General features: G+C 42.6%; 1 protein-coding gene across 1 annotated transcript in view; it reads right to left on the bottom strand.

The window, feature by feature from the left end:
* Positions 1-15,218, bottom strand: part of lrp1bb (low density lipoprotein receptor-related protein 1Bb) — a 276,779-nt gene that overhangs the window by 200,337 nt on the left and 61,224 nt on the right. The window contains exon 2 of the mRNA XM_086266712.1: positions 2,268-2,387. Coding sequence (XP_086122838.1) covers positions 2,268-2,387 — 120 coding nt within the window. The remainder of the gene's footprint in view (positions 1-2,267; positions 2,388-15,218) is intronic.

The raw sequence follows: 15,218 nt of genomic DNA, 5'->3' as shown, positions 1-15,218 counted from the left end.
TTTTATAAGAGCAGATGCTGCTGGTGCAATAAGCTGCACGTTTTACGTCCAGTGGATCCATGATCTGATTAGTCGACTATCAAAATAATCGTTTGTGGCAGCCCTAACTGGCAGCTTGTTCAGTTTTGTTGATGTAAAATATTTTGTTCCCCATCTTGTCCAATCATATGTTGCATTGAATCGCGACAGAGGTATGATTACAGGCTCTTGTTCAGTAATGAAGGAGAGTCTCTCATTACCCACCATTCACTCACCAACTCCTGTCATGATCTTCCTTCCTCTTAGGGACGCATACGTCCAGTCCCGGTTATTTTCCAGACAATTGCACTCACAGCCCAACCACACACGGCTCGCTGGGCCTCGCCGGCCATCATCAACAACGAAAGCATCTTTCAAATCACGAGGCAAGCGAAGGAACGAAAAGCGCTAACGTATGTGGTGAGGGAAGGGAACATTAGTCTATAGTTTCTGTAGCAGTCAAAGCTTCATGCTGTCCTACACGACTGTTTTTGGAAATAATGGTGGTGATGTGTTTAGAAAAAGGCAATAAGCCGCGTCTGAGATATTAAAGGTTGACTTATATATGTAGCACAGAAAACCCCACAGCAATCCACTTTATCAACAAAGAGACAGCAGTAAATGTCATGCTATCTGCTTTTACTTTTTCTATCTTGAGAAAGACAACCCATCCTACGAGGTCCCGTCTGTACTTTCTGATCATGTCTAATGTCAGAGGGCTGTTGCTTTATCTCAGCATGCACAGAGGCAGGGGAGTTTCTGCAGCAGACCACATCTCTGTTGCGTACGCACTGTTGTACATTAGCGAGCACGCATACAGCTGTGAACATCTGCTAAGTGTAATTATTTAATTTAGACGTACGTAATCAGGTCCTTCATCTTCCTCTGCAACAAGCAGAGCAGCTACGAGAAGCCTACATGATACATGACCTCTTGCAGGCGAGGGCATAAATAATTGTTGTGCGCTGTGGACAATTTATGCACAGATGTCACTGCCAAAACTATAAAGTCCTAATTATGCCCGATAACTCACACTGATGAGGAACCTGGGCTGAATGTTAATAATTTAGTTGTGCTACCTTTTTCATCTGCGTTACAGTGACAGCGTCGCGATCATTTACAAAGACCCATCTATGTCACAGTACTGCGAACGTGCTGCTGCGTTTCTTTATTAAAGATAATATATGTTTGTAAATAACAATGCCCCAGAGATTATACATAAACCAATCAGATGTGAAAGATAAATGAAGGTTTGCACGACTGTGCTGGGATGGGAAAAGCTGATTCTTCATATCCGTCTGCATGCAGCACTTGCAATAATCCCACCAAGTAATTGCTTTGTGATCGCTGCAATGTTTTTGTTTTAAACTAGATCAGACACGTCTCCATTAGCTCTTGAAAACATCATATTCCAGATAAGTTCATTGGACTGTCACTTCTGTAAACAGAGGTAATAATAACACACTAAAGACGGTGAGTAATCACAGCAGTGCACCAAGCACTCGCATATCTGCAAGACAAATGAATGTCTACATGCATTATTTAACTGAATCTAAAGGGGACGAGCGTTTCTGGTGATGTGTCGCGTTCATTTAAAAAGTACTGGTCCCACAGAAGATATCTCCAACTATCCCACTGTTGTGTGCTGAGAGAATGGCATGATATATTAGGTAAGAATTAAGGTACCGTGGACACGTCACCAGTTTATCACAGCCTAACACAGAAAAGCAAAACTCAGGCTCACACCTGTGTTCAGTGCTGCCACATCACATGCAGCAAGCAAGCCTGTTAGCTGCAGTAAGAGAGGAAATCGCAAAAGGCACAGAGTCGATCAGCAGCTGTGGTCAACTTCAGTTTATCTCAGTCACATCAAAATGAGTCAAAGTGTCAAATGTGACTGTAAATGCTGCATGCATACTTTCACAACCCGTAGCAGACATCCACAATCGGATTCACCTGGATTCAAATCATAGATTTAAATCACATATTTACATTTTTTTCCTTTCATGTATTTAAATTATGTTTTGTTTCTATAAGTTTCGTCAGAATCACCAAAGCTGCATGAAGGAGGAAACCACAGGAAACAAATAGAAACAACGTTACCTTTTTGGGTAAAACACAGATAATGTTGTGTGCTGTTAGTATGAGTCTGCAAATATGAAACTTTGTATCAAATGAGGAATTATGGCAGAATTTCATATGGCAGGTGTTTGTGCATCAGTAAGAAATGGATGGAATGAGAAACTTACACACGTGATCAGTTTCGTCGGACTCATCGGGGCAGTCGGGCTCGCCGTCACAAAGCCAGTCCTCGGGCACGCAGGTGTCGTGGTTGTGACAGTGAAATTCCCCTACGTCGCACAAGATGTCTGGATGGCGTGAGCAGAGGGGTGGAGAAGGAGACAGAAGAGATGCAGCATGAGGTGATGGTACTGAGCAAACGCATGCATGAGCGCATGTTTCAGCAGAAAACATGCGCTGGGCGTCAACACAACAGGAGTGAATGGAGACGACGTGACTTCTGTCACTTTCAATGCAAATGCTTGTGTGCAGAGGCGTTGTTGCACACAGAATTATCATCGTCAATGCAGGAAGTCGAGAGAAACATAGAGTGTATGCACATCTTTGCTTACAATCAGCAGAGAGCTGTCCTTAAGTCAGCGGCATGTCGTCTGCAGGCCGCAGGTCTTTATCAGAACAGGAGGCCACACATTTCTGTACAGGAAAAAAAACTGGCGCTGCCCGGGCATTGTGGTTTTGACAGCTACTCTAACAAAGACGCGATGTCCTTCGTGACTTGGAAAACTATTCCAAAGCAACTCGGCGAGTTTGTTCTTATCTTTTTGCCTTCTCGGTACTGTGCGGAGTTCAGTGAAAGCCCAGTCAACTAAAAAGTCATCATAGCCTTTCAATACAGCGAGCATCTATCAAAGCGTTGACACGTTTCCTGCTGGTAGCTGTCACAGACTCAGTTCGATCATACTGCAGAATGACACCAGCTTTATGACCTGCCGTTACTTCCCCTCAGCACAGAGCGAAAGCTGCAATTTGTTTCGAAGCTTAACCCACGGACAATCAGACGGGCTCCAACTCCCTCCTGCTCGCTTGCTCCATCTTTTTCCCAGTGTGTTCCTAACCCATTAGTGGTGGGAGTGAAGCAAGTGTGGGATCAGGTCTGGACTGTTTCAACAGTGGGAGTGATAATTCAACGCACTGCTGCCCCCGGCACCCTCCGGCAAATGCACCACCCAGGGACAAATCTGAAAAGGTCAAACATCTCATCCATTCCGCTCCTCGTATTCCCTTCTGATGCAATATTTCAAATCTTACTATTTAAATCAAGGCCTTTGTTTTATATGCAAAGTGCTTTTCTCAATTTTTAAAGGGGAACATTTTTAAAATTACACATGAAAGCACTCGAAACCTTAAACAAAAATAATAATTAAGATTCAGGTAAACGGTAAGTCCAGGCAGCACATCGGCTTTATTTTGTCCATCTGAGCTCAATATTTCTCAGCAGCACATAATTTCCACGTAAGCCGGTGTCACTGAGCTTCTCTCAACATCAAACAAATTACATATTAGAGTCTTGGACGAACCACAGTTACACACACTTCCTGGTTTCTTTGGCTTTTCTTTTCCTCACATTTTCAGATCATCAAACAATTTTAAAAATAGAGTAAAAAAAAACTCATGTAAATACAAAAAGTCGTTTTTAAATGACAGTTTCGTGTATTAAGGGAAGAAAGCAGCAGTGGTGCGCGATACTGCTTATTCTGGTATCGATCTGACACCAGTAAGTACGAGCCAGTATCACCGATATCGATACTTTTGTCATTGAATTGCTGAATCTCAAATCATTTTCATGACCTTGAGTGTTTTTATGATGATTCCTTTTTTATTACTAAATAGTTAAAACCCAGGACAAAGTTAGGACAAAGCTTATGGTTAAATAGAAAATGCTTTATTATCCACTGATGCTTTTAAAAATCAGCTGAAGCCATTTTCATACAGGCAAGTTTTTAATTTGTTGTTTTTATGTTGTATTTTACTGTTTTACATTGTTATTTGTTGTATTCCCATTCTTTTCATTTGGCATTTCGTGATTTTTATCTGTATATATATATAAATACATTTTACTTACTTTTTTTTTTTTTTTAGAAAAATCTGAAATAAAATAAATAAATAAAAAGCAAACCAGTAAACAATTTAAAACAAACAAGTACTGTTGACAAACTATAATACAAAAATCAACAACAACAACTGGTGAAAATATAAATAATATCCAATATCCAAAGACACATGCCCCCCCCCCCCCCAAAGCGTCTAAGTCATGGCGCAGCATCTAAACACACGGGGTGAGGGGGGGGGGGGGGGGGGGTACAGTGTGCCTGCTCTGCGCTGACACGGGAGTGGCGAGTGCGGCGACCTGGCTGTTTGGACGCGTCATTGAATTGCTAAATCTAAAATCATTTTCATGACCTTAAGAGTTTTTATGATGTTTCCTTTTTGGAAACACCCTTCGGGACCTTTTGCACCTCCACAGTCCCACTGAGCTTCTGATGAATGTTACTAGCACACTCTTATCCATGCACGAGCCAGTGAGTCGCACTCTTTCTTGTAGTGAATCGAGGCCTGGTCTTAGAGTCCTGCTGTACTGCTCTACCAACCAGGAGCCGGTGCTCTGGCTCTCTGGTGTTAGCTTTCTGAGCTGTGCTCTTGTATTGACTCGTGCATACTCAGTCATGGAGAGCTGTTAGCCTCTTCATCCTGCAGCTGTAGGATGTCTGCCTTTGTGAGGATGACTAGTTCTTGTTCTGGGAAGTCGCTGTGTTCTGCTCTTAGGTCCACCAGTCACTTGGTGCTGGTGGTGCGTCACACCTCTTTCTCCCAGTTCTTCCAGCACTGCTCAGCTCTCGGTGGGCTACCCCTGTGCTATTCCTCTTCCCTACTATTCCCACCTGCACTCTGGATGGTTTGTAGAGCAGGTCGTTTGTTCCCTGCTCCTGTGACACATCTCTTAGGCCTAGTGGCCACGCTGCGGCTCCCAAGGCCCCCATTTATGACCTCAGTTAACCAATTAACTGACTAGTTTCTCAGATTTGGGCTTCCACTCTTCTTCTCCACTGGGAGCTTCCTCTACATGCATTCTTGATCTTATACACAACTGCTTATAGGATTATTTAACAGTGGCATGTATGAGCTCGTTGGCTTCAGTGCACTGGAAAAAGAAAAACACTATATAAAAGCTAAGTATTGCGACGACATTATTTACATGAAATAGTAAAGCATCAATAAGCACATGCTGGGATTGAGGTTGGCAGGGACACGCTCACTTTGCCGAAGTCTCTAAGAGGATGTCTCCTATGCCTTCAGAGCTGAATTGATTACTCCTAAAAAGCAGAGGGCTGGTGACAGAAGGGCCATTTCCTCAGCTAGTGATGGAAACCATGAAAGAAGCTGTCCCTGGACCTCAGAGCAACCCAGTTACCCACTGATGTTCTACCTCCTTTCATGCCACTTCATCTTCAAAGCTAAGGGGCCAAATATGAGCAAAGCAAATGACCTCTTATGTCAATTCATCTTTCCCCTCTGCTTTTCCAAACAGGCTCTCCTTGACAGGCTGCTCCGTCCCTGCAGCTGTTAGGGGACAACAGGGGGACGAACGCACGACTGAAGGAAAGTAACTGCTCCACTTTTCTTTTGTTCCTCTTCTATTCTGAAGATTGTTGTATTTTCATAAGAAGCTGGTGGCGTAACACGCACACACATGCACGCACACACATGCACGCACACACATGCATGCACGCACACACACATCACAGGAGTGATGACTGCAGGAGAACAAAATTGGAGCAAGAAGACATTTTGCAAAGGTGAGCTCCACCTTCTGCAGGTGAAGCACGCAGCCGTACGAGCTGCATTACCGCAGCAGTGGGAAACGCAACCCGGCACTCGGACGGCCACATTATTCCGAGCTTCATTCCCGACACCAGCAGCCGCACTGGCACAACACTGTGGCTCATTAAAGGCATTGAGCCTTTGAAATGTGCCAGATTTTCAGAGGAAGAAAGAGTTATTAAGAGGCAGGCAGACAGGGAAGATGGTTTGCAAACCTACCCAAGCAAGACCAGCCAGCAGTCTTTTGTAGTATGTACCCTGTATTGATCATTTTCTTTTCCTTTTTGTATGTAAGAATTCTGGAGTGTTGAGCCAATTATTCTGCCTGAAATGCTGTAGCATGAGCGCTCAGACATCACAACATGTTTCTTCACCCTGCATGTTGCAATAAGGCATCCGCTGTCCTGTTTGCTCTCTCCCATTAAATTCAGACGCACACAAGAGCTTAGGCCTCTATAAATCTTTCTAAACAATATTATACTCCAATGAGGTAAACTACAAACTGCTAAGACCTCCTAATCCCCTCAGTTGCATCAGACACACAGTTCAAAATATGGTACACTGGATAAGTCTTAAGCCAGAGGCCTGTTCAACCAAAGCTGTGTTATAAAAGCAGCAGTGCAGCACGTGACTGCAAAAGGTGCATTTAACGCCAGCTTTGCTGCACAGCTGAAACAGAAAAAGCTGATCTGGGAATATTTATTAGTCAAGAGGCTGCTTCTTAAATAAGCTGCTCGCAGCTCATCCGACTTACTCTGTGCTACATTCAGCAGGATGCTGTGTGGGAATGTGACAGGACCAGAGGTGGCAGAGTAACAGGAGAACTACCTCAACCAAGTTTTACTCAAGTAAGAGTTAAAAAGCTACTTGAGTACTGATCATAACATCTGATTTAAGGTTTAAAATGAGACAATCAGGCAGAAATATAAAGTTTAGTGCAAATGTTGGTATTTGAACGACTGAAAAGAAAAAAAATACTACATATAAATAACATGATTATAAATAATAATGTAGGTAATAGGCAAATATACACATATTAGAACAGAGTAAAGTACTTCCAGTGACATATATGGTGTTACTTTACTTCTCTGACAGGCTCAGCAGATAGAAAAAGTCTCACTGTGACATAAACTGCAGGTTTGTGTCTCCATCTTTGGTTAAAACGTGTTTATTGTTCATTCACTGGATTTACTCACACTGAGTAAAGTAGCCAGAAGAGTAGTAGTAGAGTTACTTCCTAATAATTTTACTCAAGTAAAAGTATAGTCTATTGTCATTGCACAGTCATATATAGTACAATAGTACAATGAAATTGGAACCAGTAAAATTACTCCCAAAAGTAAATGTAATTAGTTACTTCCCCCCTCTGGACAGGACAGGGTAGTGCAATGGGCCCTTGCTATACCTAAGGTGGTCGAGGTCATCGAGCAGCCAGAGAGAAGCAAACATGTCAGTGACACGTGCAGATATGCTGGCGTGCACGAACATGAGCGTGTGGAAGATTCTGGTCAAACTCATCTGGAATAAGTACAAAGACCTGAGTGACTGTGACACCAAATCATGACGGCTCTCAGTCAGCAGCACACAGCCTGTGTGATATAAGAGCCACGTCTGCTTCCCAATGAGCCTTCATATCCGCAACTTCAAAAAAGCGATCAGCGTAACTGCTCTCGACAAACAGCAAAATCAGCACCGAGGAAAAAGAAACAGACAAAACATGTACACTCAAATTAGATCCATTTGGAGTTGGCGATACTGAATGAAGACTGAGATATTTCTGTGCTTTATGTTTTGTTTGGCTTATTTTTTAAAAATAGCAAATCTTTGGAGGGATAACAAAGTCAGGCTGGTTACCAGATAGCTACAGAAATATCATGAAATTTTAAAAAGGGGAAGAGTCAGTGAGCGCAAGAATATTGCATCTCATATCACCAAAAACTGAATGCCTGTCTGAGGAAGAAAAACACGACTCTTTTAGACTCATCTATACGAACAGTGGGGGACTATAAAGAGAAGCCTGAGCCTACGCAGTCGAGGCTCTGACCTGGAAACTGTATTCTCAGAAGGTCGATACGTCAGCACTTAACAAGCAGGTAGTGCTCTGTGGAGGGACGAGCCGTGAAATGGTGACAGGGTGAAGGTGAACGCACTGACACGGGTTTGATCCGCAGTGTGCTGAAGTCACAACCGGAAAAGGTCTCCTGAAGTTTGTGCCTGATGTGCTCAGAGTGCGCAGAGTTATAGAGTCCACAGACGCGCACATACATCAGCGATCTCAAACGTCTCACAGCGTCAGAGTCCACTTGGCATCCCGGCCGGCTGCAGGTCACATGCATTATGGATGAGTGCGGGGCTGTGAGCCAAACCAAGCAGGTTATTAAGCATAACAACAGTATAATGCGGTCTCTGCCTTAATCTTCATATCTTTAATCTGCCAAAAGATGCAAAGTAGTGCGATGCATCTCAATGACGCCTCGCACCTGCATAATGAATCTTTATTACAAGCGTATCTCTAGAAGTGACATACGCCATGTGCTATTTAGACTTAAATGCCATCCGCGTCAAATCTGATCAGCATATGAAGACGAGAGAGTGCCGTGACTCTGCTCGCCGATGAGCGATTGCAGAATGTCGCAGCACTCCTGGACGCACGCCCGCCCGTTTACGGGCACGTCCGATCCGCTGCCCTAAATCTCTTTTTCTCGACTCCAGAAGTTGTTTTTCTCAAGCCAGCTTTGTTTGAGACGGGAGAAAATGATAATGTACTAAGACAGATAAGCAATTATGTTTACAGAATCTGAGATACCACATAACTGTCTCCAGGAAACACCAGATTGTACCCGCGGCCATCCCCCGTGGCGATGCTGAGCAGCTCTGCATTCTCAACATGAAGCGGGTGAGAAATCAATGCTGTAGGCTTTGGGGCCTTCATTAGATACCGCCTGACCTTCACTACAGAGAGAGGTCACTTTTATTTTCGCAACAACAGCAGGGGCATGTCAACAAATTATTAAAAGGCAGCACCGTATGAAAAGTTTCAGGAGACAATGGTGGAATGGCCTCCTGCTCCTTGGCACAAATCCCTGCACCAGTAAACAATGAATGATTCATGAGAGCGATCTTAAGCTGGGTTCCTACCCTTTTATCCCACCGCCGAGGATGCATTTATGAAGAAATAACTATATTACAAGAATTATGTGAACAAGGCATGAATGATGTTGATATCTGACACGTTATCTGATACGTTACAACTTCAATAACATTAAGAGCGCGCAAGGGAAATGAATCCCGATAACAATCATTACTGTTCACATTATCACAGTTATTAAAAGATTCACAACGTATTAAAACAGCTCTCAAAACATTCTGATTTCCTTTGTGGGGTTTTGATGAGTTTACTGTCTTATTGCACAAACATTTGCTAACAGTTGTACATATATTTATTAGTTTCAGATGTAGCCATTCTTGTATTTTGCTTCTTTACATTATTGTATTTTGCACAACTCTGTTGCTTGTGAAGCTCGCACACAAGAATTTCACTCACATGTGCTGTACCAGTGTACCTGCACATGTGATGTGACAATAAAAGTGATTTGATTTTGATTTGACAGTTAGATGAAGTCAAAGTAACCGAATCCTCGCTAATGTTAAGGTGAGCGAGGTGATTTCTAGCTCTGATCTATCAGACTGTGACGGGTCTGTGCTGGTCTCGCCAACAACAATCAGGATGAATTCACCTGATGCTGAGTTACAGGGATTTATTGGTTTGATTTTGGGGGATTTCTTTTATTTCCTGAAATTCTCTCAAACCCATTTTATTGATTTATTTATTTAAGATGAGCATGTTAAAGCTTTTACTCGGGTTAGCCGCCGCTCCGTGCTTTCTCATGACAAGATGCAATGTCTTATAATTGCCTGTGAAGATTTTACAGTAAATGTCTCCAATTTGAACGAGAACCGAGCTCTTCACACCTGATCTGACTGAGGTGTCAGGTGAATGTGTAGCTCTTAATTGGATCAGATGTGCAGCCGTCTGCAGGATGTCTACAGCGCAAAACATGCAAGCTAAGTGGGTTTTGAGGACTGGGCTAATTAACAGTAGTGGAAAGGAAACGCTTAGCAGATGGATCAGCGTGGCACTGCACCCACATGACAGCCAGAAGTAATCTTTTGAAATTTAAGAGCTTAAAGGATTATTAATGTCGTTTTCTGTCACCCTGGCTCTTGTTTCATGAGCGGCGACCGCAGCAGTGGTCACAAAGTTACAAGAATCAGAGTTCCTGCGTAGCTCTGCTGCTTAATGACAAAGACGGGCAACTTAAAGCGTGATCAAAGTCCACGCTGACGACACAGAGACGCACGCCGCTGCTGTTACACACGTTTAAATAGCAACGTTACTGCTGTGACTGTCACTTTGATTCTTCTCTCACATTGCTAAAAGCCACCTTGTTTACCCTGCAGGCTGCCTTGTTGTCCTGACTGACAGCGTCTGACTCGCTGTGCTTGTTGGTACAATATGCATGTGTCAAAAACATATATATGAATTTAAATTCAAACATCAGAAACATCAGAAACATATAGTAGATATTTCCAGTATTTTGAGTGCACTTCACTCTACTGCAAGGAACTTATAAATAGGACTCTGTGACTCTACCTCGGAGACGATCCGATGATTTTCATCACCTGAGCTGACAGACTGTTGAAATCTGTGATGCCAGTCGAGAAACCGGAGCATTAAAAAATCCACATTGCTATCTGTAAATACAACTGCCTTATTGACATGAACAACCTTATTTTGCTAGAATAACATGTTTACTAGGGGTGCAACGATACACAAAATTCATGGTTCGGTTCGATACTTTGGTGTCACGGTTCGATATTTTTTCGATACAAAAAAAAAATGTTCATGATTTTTTAATTTGTCATTTATTAAAATTATAAATATATATTTTAACTCAAAAGTACAGTTTTTAAATTTAATGTTGCTGAAACAACAAAGTAATAAATAAATAAATCTATCTGATGGAGGAATCCCTCATCTTTGGAAAAGAGAGTTTATTACAGAGAAATGGCTCTTTCAAAATAAAAGCTCTACTATCCGCTTCTTCTGGGCTATATTCTCAGCAGCATATTAAACATATCAGGTCCCCATAAGGAGAATCCTGTGCTAACGGCTGTCTAAATGACTCGGGTAAAGTTTGTAGCATGCTGCTTGTTGTTTTTGTCTGCTTCCACTTGTCTTTGCACTAGGATGCTGTCGGAGTAAATGTGCAGTCATATTCGTTGTGTTCCCACTAGTGCTGTCAGCGTTAATCTGAAATGACCTTAACGCCACAACACGGCAAATCTCCGTTAACGAGCTACCGCGGATCGCCCCGTGCCTGGGGCTGGACGGCGTCAACATGTTAACGAGCTAACTGCGCTAACGCACTAGCTCCCACCATGTAATTGAGCATTGCATGGCACATCCAACATACTGTTTTACTTTAGTCCATGACGCGCTTACCTTCAGGGTCATACGTCACATGAAAACCAAAATAGTTCCAAAGGCCAGATCTGAATGAGGGTGGGGGAGGTTCAATTTGCCATGTTGCAAGGAGCTTAGCTTCTGTCTTGCTAGCTTGCGCTGTGCTCAGTGGATCTGTGCTCGACAGTGCAGCCTAGGCGGAGTAGTCGAGCACAGATCCACTGAGCGCTCAACACAGACAGCATCGTCAGAAGGAAAGTTGATAAAATAAATTACAAATGTTGTATTGTTCCATACATATGCGTACCGAACCGAAAGCACTGTATCGAACGGTTCAATATCGATACGAGTATTGTTGCACTCCTAATGTTTACATTACGATTAATAAATGCATTATTAGCACAATAAACTTTTTAATGAAAACATAGACACTGTTTCAGAAGCTCAGCTTAGTAAAACCTGCAAACTGCATGTCTAGAATCTGAATTCAGACCTCATATTTGACGTGTCAGCTGTGAATGAGCGCATCCACTTTACCCACAGGGTAACTTGTCAAACTAATGTTCTTGTTCTACACTATACATCGAGATCATCTCCACATGGAAGAGCTTTGTTGGCTTTTTCAGATGCAAATTAATTCCAAAGACCGTTGAAGAGGTGCTGATTTAAGCTGTTAGGTGTATTAACTCAGTGTGAGGCCAGATTTCCTTTAATTGTTTTTTACTGTGTAAACAATGCAGCAAACCTGCTGTTTGAGAATTTATCAGAAGAAGAAAAACTTTTTGCTTCTTAGTTTGTCCAAATTAAATCAGTAAGTGTGTGAGGATGGTGTGTGAGGATGAATAGCAGGGTAAGAAATGAAGATGAGCTTGGAGCTGTACAGTTTCAAGCTCTTAAAAATGGGCTGTAACCTACGTATGTGAATTTCATTTGCATGAGAATGTGTCATTATACCGCCAATAATAGAAAAGTACAACCCCCCAAAGCCGCTCCTCGCTTGGCCCCCTTTCTGTGCTCCATCCAAGGTCACCTAATCACTGTGTTCCTTCAAAGACCTCTATCTTAACCAGCTGCAGTGTGAGAGATTTATGCCCCACTCCATGTCATGATTACCAATCAGGTGGAGTAATAGCTGCTTAAGTAGACGGGGTTTTTGTCATCACTGAGGGGTGAAGTGCCAGTCAAGGTTTCCACCGCGAGGTTGTGGGCATGTCGGTGCCTTGGGTGTAGCCTCCGGATTAAACAGCATTATCAGAGTGGAGTGAAGCCGTTATGGTGAGGGATCACATCCTCCCGGCCTCCTCACGGTGCAAAGAGACGGCCGTTATTTAACAACTCCACACTCGACTTCAATTCAAAATCACCTCGTAAAAAAACAACACAAAAACAGTATGTTCGCATTCTTTATTTCAGCTATAGAGTTAGAAAAGATAAAACAATGAGTGACTGAATTAAGATTAAATATATATTTACAGTTTGATTCTCCTCTAACACTGGAGCGAGTCTAAATATGGCATTAATCCTGCTGTGGGCACACTGCTTACAGTCAAAGCATGTGAGATAAATGACTGACGGAGGGATTTTCTTAAAGACTGACGTCCCATCTGCTGTTTTCAGTTTATCCAACACACTTTTTCCAACAGACACCTGATAGACAGAGAACAAGTCATCTTCTTCTTACACTACTACTAAAAAAATATTTATTACTTTAAAAAATCCTCTGAAAAAGGTCATGTTTTAAAAGACTGCAACTGGACTTTGAACTTTCTTCCTGTGCCACAAAGGGCCAAAGACATGCGTGTTAAATTACTTGGGTGTGAATGAGAAAGTGCGTCTCTCTCTGTGAACCCCACACAGCTCTATGTGGCACAAGTGACTATGGCTAAGTTAACACTGCAAGCGAAAGTGCATCAAATCCGACTTTTTTGACCCTATGCGACCCACATCCATCATGGTGTGTCAGTGTGAACGGCACAAATCCGATATTTTCAAATCCAATCTGGGTCACTTTCGTATGTGGTACTGAATCCGATACATATCCGATGTTTTAGAAAGCGACTGCTGTTTGATGGTCATGTCGCATTAAATCCGTCTTTTACGTCACTGACACAAGACAGATGCCAATTATCAGCGCCGGAGAAGACGACGTGAACGCTTCCTGTCCATCCAGTGTAGATGTCAGTGAAACTGTTGGAAAGACAATGTTGGAGAAACGTGAACATTTTATTTATACTGTATAATCTGCAGCTATCCTTTGAAGCACCGCCACTCTAAAACAGCAATAAGGATCATTATTAGGTTATTTACATTACTATTTAAATGACAAAATAACTTTAAAAAATTGGGAAACGTAAAGTCTGAAGTCTTTATATTAAGGGCCATCAGTCAACCAATACTGTTGCTCTGGGTCTAAACTGAGCGCGTTGTGTGTGACGTCTTCTTTTGTGCATGCGGCCGCTTTGAGCGTTCACACTAGAGCGCCTTTGCTGTCGCATTTTATTTGTAGTGTGAACACTACTTATTCGGATTTGAATAAAAAATCGGAATTGAGCATCAAGACCTGCAGAGTGAACGTAGCCTAAGAATAATAATAAGACTCATGTGTAGCGATTATGTTGTTCCATAGTATCACATATTAGTTACATTTTAACCTCTTAAGTGGTCATAGCCAAAATTGATTATTTAATGTGAAGCCAAAATCAGCAACAATAGTTTGACTGTTTATATAGTAAAAAAAAAAAACCCACCCCTTCACATGGCTAATGTGACATTTCTGTCTCATTGGTTGCCACTGGACCATAGAAACATGCGATTAAGATGGACTTGCCCTTTATTTAAGGTTTTCCACTTTAGTTATCAGTGAAATGTGCAAAGCTGCACAGCTGGGAGTCGGCTTACGCAGATCTGATTAGCCTCGTTCCAACATGTCCCTTCCAATGTTACTCACAACACAAACCGGCCTTATAAGCCATGATAGTGGTGTGATCGTTTCACTGGGATATAAACCAAGGGCTAAAGAAAATGCTTCCCGGGAGTATTGCTCTGTTCATGCATAAAGCTCTTTTTATAAAGAAATGTACAGTGTCATCGATCTATCTAAAAAAATGTCCTGATGTTCAGTATAGCTTCATCTATCACTACGGCCGTCCTCCTCTGCTTGTACAACACCACTATAAATATAGTTAATGTGCTTTGTTGATGTATTCGACACAGGAGAAATGGGCAAGCTGAAGGATATTGGCAGGTTCAAGACTGCAGCTCTTGTGGGGAGTTCCCAGTCTGCAGCTGTAAGACTCTACAAAAACTGGTCCATGGAAGGAACGTGGTAAACCAGCGACAGGGTCAGGTGTGGTCCGATCCAACAGACGAGCTGCTGTAGCTCAGATTCCAGAAAAAGTTCATGCTGGTTCTGGTAGAAAGGTGAAGAATGGCAGTTTGTTGTGTATGGAGCTCCATCAGTCAAGGTGCCCATGTCCAGGCAATGTTACGCTGCTGGGAACTGTGCTAATGCTCTGCTGGGAACCTTGGGTCCTGCCATCCATGTGGAAGTTTATTGATAAGGACCACTGCCACCTAAGCATGTTGCAGAGCACATACACCGTGCTCCCTCTTTCAGCAGGATAACGCATCCTCCCACAAATCAGGAAAGGTTCTGGAACAGTTTGAGGATCACAGCAACCAGTTTGAGTTTGAGGTGCCGACTTGGCCTCCAGATTCCCCAGAGTTCAACCCAATCAAGCATCTGTGGGATGTGTTGGACAAGCAAATCTAATACTTGGAGGCTCCACCTCACAGCTTACAGGACTTAAGGATCTGTTGCTAACATGTTGAT

Source organism: Aulonocara sp. 'chitande type north' Nkhata Bay, linkage group LG16 (assembly GCF_057382095.1).
Source record: "Aulonocara sp. 'chitande type north' Nkhata Bay isolate Kocher_YH1m ecotype deep benthic linkage group LG16, A_spYH_male_GT1.1, whole genome shotgun sequence".
Lineage (NCBI taxonomy): Eukaryota > Metazoa > Chordata > Actinopteri > Cichliformes > Cichlidae > Aulonocara > Aulonocara sp. 'chitande type north' Nkhata Bay.
This window is presented reverse-complemented; position numbering and strand designations above follow the sequence as displayed.